This window comes from Kogia breviceps, chromosome 10 (assembly GCF_026419965.1).
Source record: "Kogia breviceps isolate mKogBre1 chromosome 10, mKogBre1 haplotype 1, whole genome shotgun sequence".
Taxonomy (NCBI): domain Eukaryota; kingdom Metazoa; phylum Chordata; class Mammalia; order Artiodactyla; family Physeteridae; genus Kogia; species Kogia breviceps.
This window is the reverse complement of record NC_081319.1, coordinates 35584767-35601375: the sequence shown is the minus strand read 5'-3', so window position 1 is coordinate 35601375 and position 16609 is coordinate 35584767. Positions and strand designations below refer to the sequence as shown.

Genomic DNA, 16609 nt, shown 5'->3' with positions numbered 1-16609 from the left:
GAGCCTGGTTCAGAGCCCTTTGTCCTGTTTACCCGGCATGTGACATGGGAGCAGTAATGTTACCTTGTTCAACCTCGGTTTGGCCCTTTGTGAGACGGGAGTGAAAATCCTGGTCCTGCCTGTGCCGCAGGAGGCAGTGAGGCCTGTGGGCAGCGAATGTAAAGACACTCCAAGGGCTCCAAACACACATCCCAATACCAAAGGGGTTTGCTCCGTTCCTGCCGGGGAAGAGGGCCATGGCCTGATGCGCTCCTCCGCGGGAAACCAAGTCAGCCCCCAGCCGTGCAGACGCAGACCCTCTGGAGCTGCTGGAGGTTGGCTGGGGCCCAGGGCCAACATGCTTGTGGGTGAGGGGCTGCTCAGGGCGGTGAGGGCTCAGGCTGCGCCTCTCAGAGCTTCCGCTTGTCCTCTTCTTTGTGTCGCTCCATCTCTGTGAGCCCCGTGGAGGCAGGGAGGGAGCCCGGGGCAGCACCGTTGCTCTGCAGGCAGCAGCCCTTGTGACCCTTTCTTCTGGATGCTCTCAGCCCTTCTGCTTCTCAGCTGCCAGCGCTAAGAGAGGGTTCCAGGCTGCTGCCCAGGGAGAGGAACAGAAAATGAGGAAGGGACCACTTCCCAGCAGTTGGGTGTACTGCGTCCCTTGAGCCTTTGAGGAGCCTGGGGAGACTCGAGTAACAGCTCCGGTCAAACGCTGCGTGGGGCAAGTGCTGTCCTGAGGTGGGACAGGGTGATGAGGTGGGGCCTGGGGAAGACAGATGGCAAGGTCTTCACCACATCCTGTGCGCCAGTTTCTCCGCCGAGGGCTTAGTCCTTCTACCAAAGGTCCCTGTTGTACCCCTCGAGGGAGTTGCTGCTTCCAAGGCTCCCAGTTCCTATTTTTGGTGGACTTGGACTATTAGAAATTTTTTCCTTCTGTTGTGCTGAAAGCAATCTTCTGAAACGTCCATCCACTCCCTGGGGCACACAGCGGGTCTGCTTTCTCTTTTCCATGGCAGCCCTTTCAGAGGTTGAGGACCAGGGACGTGGCTCTTCTGCGGCATCTCTTTTCCATCTGACCTCCTGTTTGCCCTTCCTCTGCCCCCTGCCCACCCTGCCTTTCTTTCCTGAACACTTAGGCAGGTAATGTTCACCTGGTAGGTGGTGTCTCACCTGGCCCTGCAGGAAGGTCCATATTATCTGAGAAGACAGTGGTGGATGTGCCAGACCTAGGGGACCACATGGAAAGGGTGGAGGTGAAAATGACCAGACTGTAAAGTGGAGGGTGGTTGGAGGGGCAACAGTGTCAGGCTTCACAGTTGCTTTTCCAAATGGTGTAAGAAAGTTGGGAATTGTATCAGGACCCTGTTATTTTTTTACTCGCATTTTTATTGATGTTAAATCTAGTCCATCACCCAGGGTTTACTGAGTACCTTCTGACTTCCTCACCAGATTTTCTCCTTATATGATCTCATCTTCATACATCACTCCTAGAAAACAAAGCTGATGGTGACTCTCTCTTATCAAACTTCTGTTGGTTCCCCATTGCCTACAGGGAAACACGTCCCTTAGTTTGGAATTTAAGGCCCTTCCTGGACTGACTGTAAGCTGATTTTTTTTTTTTTTAATCCTTATCCATTCCTATGTTTACTCTCTTCCTCCTCGGCCTGCTGTGTGTCCATGTGGATGTCCTTAGGAGGGTGGATTTAGGAGCTGGATGGGCTTGTGTCCAACTTCCCTGACCTCAGTTTCTGTGTAATGAGGGTGATGCCATCCTTGCCTCACCGTTCACACTCTCCAGTGAGGATGACGTGTAAGGAATTGTGCTGGGCCCTGTTAAGGACACCGCTGAGGAGGCTGCAGGGAGAAGGCACGCATGCAGATCCGTGGCTGGTGTCTATGAGGAGAGTGTTCTGGTGATTCCAAGGAGGGCAGAGCCTTTTGGCTGGGGTAGCCAGGGAAAGCTGGGTCTCGACAGGTGAGCTGGAATTGAAAGACGGGTAAAGGCTGCTCAGGTGGACAGAGTTCTGTGGATAAAGGCTCACAGGGTTGGGGAAGCAAAGAGGAGTGTAGCCAAAGTGCAAGATGTGCATTTATGAGAAGGGGAGATAAAGCTGGAATAGCAGGTCGGGGAAGGCTGGAAGGCCTTGAGTGCCGGGCCAGGATGTTTGACCTTGATTCCTGAGGGCAGCAGTGAGGAGCCCTGAGGCTTTCTGAGCAGGACGACACCATGGTGGAGTCCAGGTGTGCAGTGCTGGTGACCAGCCAAGAGGGAGGCAGGCCCTGAGGAAATGCTCCAGCCACAGCCCCTCCAGCTGCCTCCATGGCTGAGGTGTGTGCAGACTGGCCAGCATGAGACCCTGGGGAGTTGTCAGGTCCAGCTGGCAGGGAGATTCCTCCCTGAGAAATCGCTCCTTACAGGACATAGACCTGGAGGGAATCTAACAGCCTGAGACAGAAACTCTACCCCGTAAGCCTGTAAGTGATTAGGGAAAATGGCAGGCTGGTGGTGGAGGCTGCTCCTGATGGTATCCACTTCTCAGACGCATTTGTTTCAGGCTTCTGGCCAATCCCAGGAACCGTGGGCTTTCTGTCCTGGTGCTTTCTGGCCTCTTTAAGGAGTAGGGCTCGTTTTGTTGTGTGTTATGTCCTTTTGTACCTCGTCTCCTGTGTGCCTGCTTGAAGGGGGGCTCTCTTGGAGGAGAGAGATGTGGAAAGAAAGAAATGGACAGCATTGTCCATTCCTACAAGGAACCTGCAGTCTACATGGTAAGCGGAAGTAAATGTAAAACAACATAAATTTGCATTTGATGAGAGCGGTTACGTTTTCCAAACATTTTAACAAGTTTTTTATTTGGAAGTAATTTCAAATATACAGAAAAGTTGCAAGAATAATATCTTAGTAAGTAATCCAGGTACCCTTAACTCCAGTTCGCTTAATATTCTATTAATATTTTATCTTGTTTGCTTTTTTTAAAAAATTTTATTTATTTACTTATTTTTGGCTGTGTTGGGTCTTCGTTGTTGCATGCGGGCTTTTGTCTAGTTGTGGCGAGCGGGGGCTACTCTTCGCTGCGGTGCGCGGGCTTCTCATTGCAGTGGCTAGTCTCATTGTGGAGCAGGGGCTCTAGGCGCTCAGGCTTCAGTAGTTGCGGCACGTGGGATCAGTAGTTGTGGCTCACGGGCTCTAGAGCACAGGCTCAGTAGTTGTGACACACGAGCTTAGTTGCTCCACGGCATGTGGGATCTTCCTGGACCAGGGACCGAACCCGTGTCCCCTGCATTGGCAGGTGGATTCTCAACCACTGTGCCACTGGGGAAGCCCATCTTGTTTGCTTTTTAATTTATCTATAAGGGGTGTGGACTGGTTTTTAAAAATATTTTTAAATTCCTTACTGTTTTTAGTTATTCGGGGGCTCACATTATCCGAGATTTGGCCTGTGAGGTGCTTCTCATGCCCCCATCATGTTTTTTTTTGCTTTGTTTTGTTTTTTAAGCACTTTCTTATTCTCTTAATCCTGTGTCTACCCTTCCCCAGCCCTGTAATCAGCCATTTCTCCAAAGACTACTGGTCCTTTTAATGGGAAATGGTAATAGAGACCGAGATCTGGGTGCCAGGTATGCTCATAACTACTGAGTGTGGGGGCATCTTTGTTTCTAGATCTTTCCAACAGAGCTAGGAGGTATATGCATTTACATACACGTACTCACCTTTATACATGTAGTCTTACGCATACATCTTTAGAAATCGAGTTCACATCAGTATCCCAGTTGCAGTCCATCCCCAGAGGGCTCTTTCTAATGGTCCCTTTCCCGTCTTTCTATATCCGTGCTTCCACAGGGAGAACACTGGCTCCCAACTGCATTTATGCATTAGCTCATTTGTGAAATCCTGTAATACGTCTAAAATAGTTTCAGCATGGTTTCATCCATATCACTACAAAACACCAAACTGACTAAAAAGAGTTGAGCATTTGTCTGTGGTTCTGCCCTTACCCCAGTCCTGTCCAAGATGGAGAGGATGCAGTCAAATGTTCATAAACTACTTGAACTAGTTTTGTCTTTCTCCTTCAGGGTGGTTATGGTATTCATCTGAAGTACAGTCAGATTCATTTGTTTCAGTTCACTTCCACTTTAGGGGTATTTTCCCTCCTTCCCGTCCCTGTTGATTTAATTAAAAATTTAATGTGTAAAACGTTAACATGATTCTAAAAGTCAAAATTATAGAAAAAGTGTCACTCCTACTTCATCTCCTCTGCTCCCTTTGTCCCCATCCCTTATTTTGTGCTTTATCTTTCTGATACATCCTACAGTAGTGTTTGTTTCCTTATTTCCTCTTCTTCTGCATCCAAAGGGTAGCACAATATATGTGCTTTTTTGTCCAAGCACTTCTTAAAATCGTTTTTCTTTTTTTTTCCCCTTTCTGATCTGGAACAGGTAGGCTTCTATCACATGTGAGTTGTCAGATTTCTAGTCACTTGTGAAAGTCTGACGGTTTCTACCAATAGCTTTGTTAAATTAACTTTTATAATAGTGACTGTTATTTAATCCCTTAGTAATAGGCTTCTAGAATGATAAATTCTTAAGTGAAATGGAAAACTGTTTTTTCATCATCCACTGAGGTTGATAAAGATTCAGTGGACTCAGGTGAGATTTCCTGGGATGTAAGGTTTGTTGTGATGGGAATGAGTTATTTTGCACTGAGCAGATAGTGGTACAGGGTTGATGGGGCACTTGCTGGCTTATCAGGGTCACTCTGAGCCCACTTTGATCCCATGTGTCCTTTTGTGCTTCCCTCTATTCCACTGGCATCATGCAGCTTAGAGCCCATTCATAGCGGTTTGCAATTTTTCTCCTTTTGGTACTTGAGAAACCTCCTCCAATTGCCTTTTATTATTCCCAGATTCAACAACCAAATGTTATACATTTGAACTTCACAATTGTACAGTGCTTTGTGATGTTCACAATAGCATCTTATTGAATGTCTGACTTAATCCCTGTGAGACAGGAGAACAGGTAGCATGTCTGTTTTGCAGGTGAAGAAACTGAAGCTCAGAAAAGGAAAGTGACAGAGTGGGGACTAGAGTCCAGGTCTTCTGACTTAGAGCCCAGAGTGGTCTGGGAGGACCGATGGGACAGCTGAGTTTATCACAAAGAGCCCACTTCCCTTCACCTCCACCCTGTCTCAGAGCCAGCAGAAGGAGATTTATGCCTTGTCAATCTCAGTTCTGTCCCAATCAGTAAATGTTACTCACCTGCTAAGTATTAGGCCATTCAGAACTGCCTAAAATCAATTCAGAGCATTTATATTCACAGTTTTGTTACATGAACAGTTATAATAGTGATTACTATTTAAAATAAATGGGCTACAAGCCAGGACGTTGCAGCTTTTTTTGTTTTAAACATTTTTATTTTATTTATTTATTTATTTATTTTGCTGTATGCGGGCCTTTCACTGCTGTGGCCTCTCCCGTTGTGAAGCACAGGCTCTGGACGCACAGGCTCAGTGGCCATGGCTCACGGACCCAGCCGCTCCACGGCATGTGGGATCCTCCCGGACCGGGGCACGAACCTGTGTCCCCTGCATCAGCAGGCGGACTCTCAACCACTGCGCCACCAGAGAAGCCCTAAACATTTAAAAAAATATATCTATTTATTTGGCTGCATCGGGTCTTAGTTGTGACACATGGGATCTTTCTTTGTGGCGTGTGGGATCTTCTGTTGTGGCTTGTGGGCTCTTCATTGCAGCGTGTGGGCTCCAGAGCATGCGGGCTCGGTAGCTGCAGCATGCAGGCTCTCTAGCTGTTCACTTGGGCTCTAGAGTGCATGGGCTTAGTTGCCCTGCGGCATGTGGGATTTTAGTTTCCCGACCAGAGATCGAACCCACATCTGCTGCATTGGAAGGCAGATTCTTAACCACTGAACCACCAGGGTAGTCCCATCGGCAGTGTTTTTTATTCTCAGAAATTTTAGTCCCAGTAGGATTTTACCTATGCCTGCTTTGCTGTGTCCCAACAACCAAGAATGTGCAACAGTGATGCAGCTTGTTAGAGAGAGGGGTTTTGTATTTCTAATGTAAAGAAACTTAATGAAATATGATATTAAAGCAAAATCCCCTGTGAAACTTAAGGGTGACTCTTTTGCTATCGTAGTAATTTTCTTTTTCAAGAACTCAGATGATATATGTAACCAAAATAAGAATACCCTGTTTGTATATAATCATGTGAATTGAATACTCTCAGTTCAGAGTCAAAATATGCAGAAAGATTTGTGCTGGGATACTTTTGGTAAGCAATAGAATTGAAGGCCCACAGACTTGGTCTTTATAGTGTATTTAAGAGAATAGATTACATGATGCATTTTCATATTGACATGTGACCCTCCAAGGCCTCCACTTGTTCAAGAATGAGATTCTGGTTCAGGTGTGACATTTTCAAAGTTCAGATTGATTTGGTGGACCTACCCCGGACTGAGTTATGCATGGCCGGTATCTCAGGAAGCCAAGGCTGAGAAGCCCCACATCATTCTCAGGGTATGGTTCGCGTGAGCAGCAAGATGCTGCGTGCAGAGGCCTTTCTATTTTGAGAGGAAAGGTGTTCTCCCCAGGAGGAAAGGTCCTGGGCTGAGAGTGCAGAAAGCTTCTCTGGTCCTTGATGGGCTTCGGCTCCCCACACAAACCCCCTGGAGTCAGCTCCCCCGCGAGCCGGGCTCGGGATGCCCCACAGCCTTGCCGCCTCCTCACTGCCAGTGGGTGAAGGTGGGACAGACCAGCCCTAACAGAGCCAAGGACAGATCCCAGGGCATCTGAAAACTGGGTGACGTAAGGGCGATGAGGTTGTCCTTTCTCACAGAGCGCGGGGAGAGGGTGGCAGCTTGGTGAGGATTCCGGTTTCTTACCTGAAGCCTCAGTGTCACTGGGTGTTCAAGTGTCTGTTCAGCCCATCGACAGTCCGGAGTTGGGGGGTGGGGAGAGAGAGTAGAGGTTGGCTTTTTAGGTAAGCAGGTCACCTCCCCTTCGTCGCTTGGCTTGGGCTGGGTTGGGTTAATGAGGTCCCTGCAAGGGAGATGTGCTGGCTTTGGGCTGGAAGGAAGGCAGACATAGAGTCCGTCAGCGTTCAGGGGTCTGTGTGCAGAAGCTGCACTGCCTGTCATCTCATCTGCTTTCTTAGCTGCTTTTTAATCGTACTTCCTAAATCCATAACACACACAACTTGGCTCCTGTAACAGTTCACGGTTGCAAACGCAGATGGTTCCTTGTATATGAGAATTGGGTAATCATCCACCTGACTTCCTGACTTGCCTGAGCAAATGTGGGATTCTGTATATACGCAGAGATCCAGGCTTGCAGACGGGAAAGGTAGAGTAAACAACGAACAGTTGGGAACATTTCCATGTCTGCCAGAGCCTTTCCAGGGCAGGTGTTCCCATAAATGGGCAACAAATCATACTGCCTTTTCCCCTTCTATAGGGAGGACTTCTGGGGAAAAGATCATGGCAAGAAGCGAGGGTTAAGAAAGATAGCAGTGCTTCACGGGTGCTCCATTTCCTGTCTGGGAAGGGGGAACGGGGCTGTGAGGTGGGTCTGCTCTGACCCTGTCCACTGCTCTGGCCAGAACTGCAGCGGGTGGGGAGCTGGGGTCTCAGGACTCTTGGTTTGTGCAAAGGGGCCAATACACATTAGGAGCAATTGAGTGTTCCCTCAAAGTATGGGAGAAGCCCTCTGTGACCACAGCTTGGCCCTCATGAATGCTTTCTCTCTCAAGCGTGATGCCGGCTCTCTGAGGAGACTCTGGGGAGGTGGGACATCTCTGAGTCCAGGCCCCTGGTGTGGGGGGGGTGGTCACGGGCCTGCTGTGACGGCAGCTCGTGGTGATTTGGGACTCGGCTTGCTGGGAGCACAGAGCTCCTGAAGGGAGTTCATTTTCTGAGGGACGGTGCATGTGCGTTGGTGTGGTCTCTGCAACTCTGACCCCCACAGTCTTGCTTGGGAAGGCACTGTCGTGTGTCCTGTCCACGTGTGTGGCCCCCGTTGCTGTGCTCGTGTGGCTGTACTCGGTGCCGCGTGTCCTGCTGCAACACTGTTGTGCAGCAGGGCAGGCGGCTCTCGGCGTGGGTACCTGGCGACGTCCTGACCTGTGCCTGTTCTCTTTGCCTCCCCCAGAGAATTCTCAAAGGAAAGGGAGAAGGCGAAAGCACGGGGAGACTTCCAGAAGCTGCGGGAGAAGCAGCAGCTGGAGGAGGACCTCAGGGGCTACTTGGATTGGATCACCCAAGCAGAAGATATTGATCCCGAGAACGAAGAAGAAGGAGGAGAGGAAAGCAAACGAAATAGTAGGTGGCGCCTCTGCTGCTCGGGACCAGACAGAGCCTGTGTGCCCTTCAGATGCCCGCCTACGCAGGCGTCTCCCCCTCTGACCCGGTCTGAGACTGAGGCCTCCTCCCAGCCCCCCGGTTCCTTGGCCTGCACGTCAGCGAGAGCCGTGCATTTACACCGACTCTGGATTTCTGCCTGGGGTGTGGGCTTTAGATGCATATCTCGTCTTGTGGCTTTATGTTCGGGGCGGGTCAGCCGGATGTGCCCTTTGCCCCTCTGGGATGGAGTAAGCCCCTTCTCTGGGGCAGGGGTGCAGTAAGACACCCTTGCACCAGAGGAGACGAAGTTGTGCTTCCTCCAATTCAGAGCGAGTTATTGGAAGGGACCTTGAAGAGCAGGGCGCCTTCGTCCCTTCTGCTCCTTGAAGTGGCTCCCACCTGCACCAGCCAGGGGACGCCAAATGCTTAGCCCATCACAGGCCAGGAAGACAATTCACTGTTTAGGGCGGTGTTAGGAGGCGTGCGAGTCAGTGGGCTGCTCCGGAGCCCACCCAGCTGGTACCCCACACGGGGACCCCAGGCATTGCTTTGTCCACCGCTGGAATTCATTGTCATTGTCAACCAAAGCATCTCTTTCATCATATGCTTTTCTTGCTCTAACTCTTCCTGAGGCCATCTGTCCCTCAGGTAAAAGTGGAAATTGAAGTTCGGCGGTGGAGTTGACTAAGGTGTTTGTGATGTGTTTCAAATCTAGACTAGTTGATAGTAAAGGCCGAGGGCGCTGGTCCATTGAGAGGCCTGGGGACACAGGTTAGGCCCCGCGCCGTGGAAGATGGCTGGGTAGGCCCCCCCCGGAGCGGAGCCCCTCCAACTTCATGCAGTCAGCCCTTCGTTCAGCAAGGCTGGGTGCGGGCTGCCAGGCGGACTCGTGACGGGGGAGGACGTGGTTTGCTCCTTCTGGGGAGGGCGGGCCCGCACACGGGTGAATGCGGCAAGAGGAGACGGAGATGCGGGTCGTGCGAGGAGGTAGACAGTGTGCCCAGAGGAGGAAGGGATGGCCTAGGGGTCTGGGGCGTAGCTGTGGGCTCTCAGGACCTGGGCCTTGAAGGACAAATGGACCTGAGATATGTCAGGAAAAGCAATCTGAGTCGAGGCAGTGGTGTGAGAAGGACGTGGAGGTGGGCAGACAAAGGCTCTGGGAGGCTGTGATGGGCTCTTCCTTCAGCTGGAGTCCCGAGGGTGTGCAGGTGAGGGTGGGACGAAGCAGGGAGGGTGGCCGAATGGAAGCTGAGGCTGAGACCCAGGGTGGAGGGGATTCTTGACCAAGACGGCCTTCGCGATTCTCCAAGCCTGGGACTCTGTGAGTCTCTGCTTCCATGGAGAGTATTTCCTGTCTTCAGGGATGCGCACTTGACTCAGTCCTGTATGCTAATGGTGGGGGGAGGCCAGTGCAGGCAGGCCCCCTGCTTCTCAGGCTGCACAACTGCCTCCTCAAGGAAAGCCTGGGGGTCGCCCCCTGAGGCCGAGGGGACTGGGGAGATCTCTAGACTAGGTTTGTCGACTATGGGATGAGAGTTCCTAAGTGGACCTTCATGTGAGTTCCACACCCGTGACGTGCCAGCTTTGTGATGAGGTGTAAGGAGTGTCTGCGTGTCTTCGGCACAGCTCTGTCTGGGGCGTTCGCACCAGAATCCCGTGGCCTTCGCAGAGCATCTACCCCTGCAGCATGGCCAGCACAAGCCTGCAGCTCAGGGCTGCCTGCCCCCCTCTTTCCCTCTTCGTTCCCAAGCTGCGGTGTTGACGCTGCCCCGCAGAGGACCACCAGCCCCCTGCCCTGCTCTCCTAAGCCCAGCCCGTCACCTGTTATGTGTAAATGGGCAAAGGTCTTGTTCTTTCTCTGGAGCAGAGCACCTTGCTCTGCCAGCGTAGGTGTGTCCTGTAGGGGCTGAGCAGGGCCCTCTTTTGTAGGTGGATGTCCTTTCATCATCTCATTGCTCCACCTCTAGAAACAGACAGGGGTCTACCTTAGCGGAGCCAACATCAATTGTGCTAGAACTGTTTCTATGGCCCGTGATTTGAGGAGTAGGGATTTTTGCTGGACTTGAGCCATTGTCTCCCAGTCATCCTGAGGGTCCACTCTTGTGTCCTAGTCCATTTCCTGTGTCCTGCCACTGCCTGTAAGGGAACATCTAATGGCAAAATCAGTGCCTCTACCTTTGGAGACCTTGCCGTGGTACCTTAGTGTGAGACAGAGTGGAGAAATTGGCATCTTAACCCAGGGCCTGCTGTCCACTGTGGGAGCCCTGAAGGGCATGGGGGTGTGGGCTGTGGGGGAAGCAGGGAAGGCCCCACGGAGAGGCCGTGTCCCTGCTGCGCTCTGAGGGATGAGCGGCCTTTGGCTGTGGAAGGTTGGCGGGGGAGTGCTTTTCAGGCTGAGGAAATGGCATAAACAAGGTGTAGAGGTACCCGTGTTCAAAACCCTTAAGTGCATTACTTAGTAATCGAGGAAAGAAATAAAGCCCCCTTAAAAGTTGCAGAGCCTCAGAATTCACTGTGCAACTGGTGCTCCAATGCCCAGAAAGCTGCGCCGTGTCTCAGGGACGTCGCCATCATGGCTTCTGCTCTGCACAGTGATGTACAAGTGAACATGCAGGACCAGCTTGGTGCTTGGTCCAGAGGGGCACCTCCTTCCAGTGCCCCCTGGCTTTTCATCGGCTCCTTTGCCAGGTGCTGGGGTGTCCTGTGGAGCGAGGCTTACAGTATTTCCCCAGTGGTCAGAGTCCCAGAGCCTTGACGGATGACGGTTGGAAATGAAGACGTAAACCCCAGGCTGTGGGAACCATGTTGAGGTTTGACTGATTTGAGAAGAGACCCCAAGCCTCCTCCCAAGGAGCACATTCCCCGCAGCCCAGACCTTCTGGAGGAGCAGTGCTGTCAGGGTTTCCCTGGGGCCTCCCGTGGCTGCCAACCGTTTCCTTCTTGCCACAGCCAGAAACACAGGGGAGAATGGTTCACCTCGGCCCACGTGGTCCTCCTCACCAGCGAACAGTGGCTGACTTACCACCTGCTCACACCAGGTCTGGTCTCTGTCACCTGTTGGCAGGCAGTGAAGTGTGGGCATTGCCACTGTCCTCCCCGAGTGTGTGACACTCACCCCCCGACCCCAGCCCTGCCCTGCATTCTCCCTGGAAAATGGGTGGGGCACTCCCTCGGCTACTGACTGTGTCCACACTGCCTCAGGATGCTAACTCCATCGACTGTCCTTTTCAGTTGGGTCATGGATACATTGGGACAGTTTCCTCCCAGACATGGAGGAATTAAGTGACAGTGTGAGAAGAAGCCTCCCTGATGGCTGAGGCTCAGCCTAGACAAAGGGGACTCTTTGGGAAGCCAATCATAACAGCAGGTGTCATAAGCCCAGTGAAGGCAGGGGTGGGGCCAGGGGGCGCGTTGATGTCCCTTCTCTGGAGTTGGCTGCAATTGAGTTTGGTGACTTGGAATTTGGACTGGAGTATTAGGCACATCACCCAACATCTCTGAGCCCCAGTTTCCTTGCCTGCAGGAAGGGGCAAAAGCTATTTGCCCACAGAGTTGTGAGGGTTAATTGTGAGAGTCGTCATAGCTGTCACAGTACTTGCTGCTGCTATCGCCATTAAACTCCAAGAAAACTTGACCTAAACGGAATTTTTTTTGGAGAAGTACTAGATCTCTACTCAGCCTCAGGGGGAGGACCCCTTTTAGGATCATCCCTGTACTTTCGTGTTGAAGAACTATAAGGTTCTCACGTATTGATGGAAAACAAATTTATCGACTCGGTCACTTTTGAGATATGGTAGCACAGCCTTCTGGCCCTTGAGCTCTATTTCTAGTTTGGTAATGCTTGGTGTCAGAGAACAGATGTCATATCAGGTGCTTGGAGATGCACTCACATTATCTTTTCTCTCTGACCTACTGTCTGCATCTGCAGTACCCAACTCTGGCTGTATTGGGTTGGCCAAAAGGTTCGTTCGGTTTTTCCTGTAAGATGGCTCTGGTAGCACTTAGCTGTCTTCAACTTCATTCAAAAAAATTTTGTTAGGTTGTATGTGACAGCTGTCATATCAGTGTGCATTTTTAAAAAAGACATCAAAATTGGTGAATTTTGGGGTAGCCATTTTAGTATTGAAGATGGAAGAAAAAAGCAACATTTTCGGCATATTATGCTTTATTATTTCAAGAAAGGTAAAAATGCAACCGAAATGCAAAAAAAGATTTGTGCAGTGTATGGAGAAGGTGCTGTGACCGATCGAATGTGTCAAAAGTGGTTTGTGAAGTTTCACGCTGGAGGTTTCCTGCTGGACGATGCTCTACAGTCAGGTAGACCATGAAGTTGAAGTTGGTAGTGATCAAATTGAGACATTAATTGAGAACGATCAACGTTATACCACGCGGGAGATAGCCAACATACTCAAAATATCCAAATCAAGCATTGAAAATCATTTGCACCAACTTGGTTATGTGAATCGCTTTGATGTTTGGGTTCCACGTAAGTTAAGCAGAAAAAAACCCTTCTTGACCATATTTCCACATGTGATTCTCTACTTAAACGTAATAAAAAACGTTCTGTTTTTAAAACAAATTGTGACGGGCGATGTAAAGTGAATACTGTACAATAATGTGGAACGGAAGAGATCGTGGGGCAAGCGAAATGAACCACCACCAACCACACCAAAGGCCGGTCTTCATCCAAAGAAGGTGATGTTGTGTATATGGTGGGATTGGAAGGGAGTCCTCTGTTATGAGCCCCTTCTGGAAAACCAAACGGTTAATTCCAACAAGTACTGCTCCGAATTAGACCAACTGAAAGCAGCACTCGATGAAAAGCGTCCAGAATTAATCAACAGAAAACGCATAATCTTCCATCAGGATAATGCAAGACCGCATGTTTCTTTGATGACCAGGCAAAAACTGTTACAGCTTGGCCGGGAAGTTCTGATTCATCCACCGTATTCAGCAGACATTGCACCTTCGGATTTCCGTTCATTTAGGTCTTTACAAAATTCTCTTAATGGAAAAAATTTCAATTCCCTGGAAGGCTGTTAAAAGGCACCTGGAACAGTTCTTTTCTCAAAAAGATAAAAAGTTTTGGGAAGCTGGAATTATGAAGTTGCCTGAAAAATGGCAGAGGTAGTAGAACAAAAGGCTGAATACAATGTTCAATAAAGTTCTTGGTGAAAATGAAAAATGTGTCTTTTATTTTTACTTAAAAACCAAAGGCACTTTTTGGCCAACCCAATGCGTGACAGTCACCTGGGGAGTGAGGACACATCCTGGTGCCATGCCCCACCCCACGCTGATTCACTGGTCTGTGATGGCACCCACACGTGGCTCCCTGGAGGTTCCAGTGTGTCACCAGGGTTGGGGACTCCTGAATGCCAGCACGCTGAATATCACACTTGGAAGAAGACAGAAGGAGAGACATTCCTTCCTTTATGCCTATCTGCTAGCTACGGTGACAGGTAGCTCTGGCTTTGTGCGTCCACAGATTATGTACAACGCCATTTCCCAAAATTTCCTGATAGAAACCTGGTGTTACACAATTAACTGAATGGAGAAGATTCCCTTGGAAGTTAGTTCCTCAGCATTTGGGAAATTTTCAAGGATAATTTATTTAACTTTTTGCTGAGCTTCAAGTTTCTTAAGAAACTCTGCCAAATCTCAAAGTGATTTTTTTAGACATATGCAGCTGTTTCTGAGTTAACAATGGAGTTTTGCTGGGACCATTAAAATCTGAAAGCCTAAAATTCTATTTTAAACTCTTCTCATTGTCAGCAATTAGTTTTAAAAAAAATAGCATTAAAAATAATGAAATCCTTTTCAAGGAAGCTCATTCTAAAATTCTGGCCAGAAAAGCAAGGCATTTTACTGTGGGAACTATGAATGATCAATAATCCCTGTAAGTGGGAGTATTTGATGCCCCAAAAAAGAGAGGGGAAGATACCTGAAAATCCAACTCTGACCACTGGGGAGAGCCTCTGTCTTCTCTTCATCAGATCAGCTGTCCTGGAGGCTGTGAGCATTGTTCCTGCCCGCCTCGCACTGGGAAGCTGCCCCCTCAGTGTACAAGGTTGTCATAGGTGGCACCTCCCTTCTGCACATGCCACCTTGATGCCTTTTACTGCAATGTTTGATTTGCGGGGCGGGCAGAAAACCAGAGAGGCCATAGCTGTCTGCAAGCACAAGGCATGGGAATTTGTTGGTCCTGTTTAAAAGGTTGTGTCTTCAAATTTTGATTTATAAAACTGCTTTCATCACAGTCAGACCACCTCAGGGTACAAGTTCAAAATGGAAAACATTCAAGTAAAAGCTGTAAAGCAAACAGCAGCAGTTAGAGCTGCATATGGTAAACATGCATCCAGGGCAACTGCCGTCTCTGGAGAGGGCCCAGTGCTTGAGTTACGGGAGACACCCGCTCCCCTGGGTGGTACTGAGAGCCGTCGTCTGCCCGGGGCTGGCCTCACAGGAGCTGGTGGGAGACAGACTTGGGGATGGTTGCCCCACCATGATGAGGAAGGCGGGCACTCCAGCCAGGGTTGTGGAGTCCTGACTCAGGGTGGTGTTTGTTTTTAATATACTTTGATTACATAAGCAATATTTGCCCACTGTAAGGAATTCATATAATATCAAAGTTTAGAAAAGAAGACCGTTCTCTCATCCCTCTTCTTAGAGGGAAGCAGGTGTGGCAACTTGGGCCTGTTCTTTCCGGCCTCATCTGTGCACATGAGGACCTGCATTTGCACAGACGGCGCGCTCACTGGTCCCCACCGTTAGGTCACCCAGCACAGATGGTCCTGTAACTTGCCTCTTTCACTGAACCGTGTGCCGTAGACATCTTTCTGTGGTTTTTTAAGCAACATTTTGGCTCTTTTCAATAAGTGGCCAGTTTAAATCTGCCGCAATGGACTGGGTAGTCTATAGAGCGCACGGAGTCTACAGCAGTTGTCGGAGTTGCAGTTTTACGCTTGTTTGTGTGATTGTCTGGTTGCTGTCTTCGTCTGCCACGAGACTGGGAGCTCTGCGGGGGCAGGAATGGGGTCTGCTTCTATCCTGCGCGGGGTGGCTGGCCCCTGGCACAGTCTTTGTCACGCGTACAAGCTCTCAGTGGTTACTTGTTGAATGAAATAGCACCAGATAATCTCTACCACATGCTTCCTTTGTGCCAGACACTGTTCTTAAAGGCAGCGGGTACCTGAGTCTGCTATTCCTCACACAGCTCTGAGACCGGAGCTTGACAGAGGGGGAAGACGGAGCGCAGGAGACTAAGCAGCCTCTCAGGGCCGCATGCCTGCTAAGTGGCAGAGCTGGGATTCCAGCCAAGGTTTCGCCCCGGTCTGCATGTTCGCCGCCACCCATCCCCCCAAGTGCAGCAGTTGCGTGGCCACCCGTGCCCTTCGTCCCAGGGGAGCGATTACCAGGAAGGGTTTCGCTGGGTCCCAGAGGAGGCCCATTTCAGAACTGTACGTGTTATGCCGAGTGGCACCACACTTCTCGTTCCCACCAGTCGTGCGTGCAAGTTTCCCCCATGCCCTTGCCCACCCGCCATTCCTGCCGCCGCCCTTGCACTGCCCAGGGGCGTGTGGCCTCTACTCCAGAGTGGCCATTGTGTCACAGAGCTGGATGGGGCTGGAGACCCTGGAATCATTTTCTTGTGACCCAGTGGCTACAGGGGAGTTGCCATGGCTGACTACGCCTCGCCGATGCTTGTGTCACTATATTTCACCATATTTACAATTTGCCTCTTAGAACAACTCTGCGAAGCGCAGGCCCAACTGTTATTAACCTCTTACAAGTGAAGAAACTAAGGTTTAACACCATCAGGTACCACATCCGCAGTCATTCAGCCAGTAAGTGGCAGGGCTGGGATTAGACCTGGTCTGTCCAGGTCCAGAGGCCACCACTTGAACCCCGAGTATCCTGCCTCATATAGCGATGCTGGCTGGACTCACAGAGCCGGTCAGTACCCAAGACTCCTGCTGAAGTGCCCTCTCCCTATCGCCCTTCCTACAGGGGAAGTCAGACCTTGGGAACCTGTGTCCAGAGTGGGTTAGTTGGTTGTTTATTTAGGACAGGTTTTCGAAGACCGGCGTTATGTATACCAGCTACAGAAGGTGTACGTCCACTCTCCCCATCAGATCCTGAACTGTAGGTTTCTCCGCGCAAGGAGGGTAGTTTGGGGGCTTGTGTATCAGAGCCCGTGGATGGGGCCACCTCTGGCGTCCTCGGGCCTGCTGGCATTGCTGTTGCTGCCCTCTACTGAAGCATAATGGAATTTGCCTGTGTTCCA

At 50.3% G+C, this 16609-nt stretch overlaps 1 protein-coding gene across 10 annotated transcripts in view; it reads left to right on the top strand.

Moving 5' to 3' along the window:
• CACNA1D (calcium voltage-gated channel subunit alpha1 D) overlaps positions 1-16609 on the top strand; it is a 328454-nt gene that overhangs the window by 214630 nt on the left and 97215 nt on the right. For all 10 annotated transcript variants that reach the window (XM_067043912.1, XM_067043915.1, XM_067043911.1 and 7 more), the window contains exon 9: positions 8135-8304. In XM_067043912.1, the coding sequence (XP_066900013.1) occupies positions 8135-8304 (170 nt within the window). The remainder of the gene's footprint in view (positions 1-8134; positions 8305-16609) is intronic.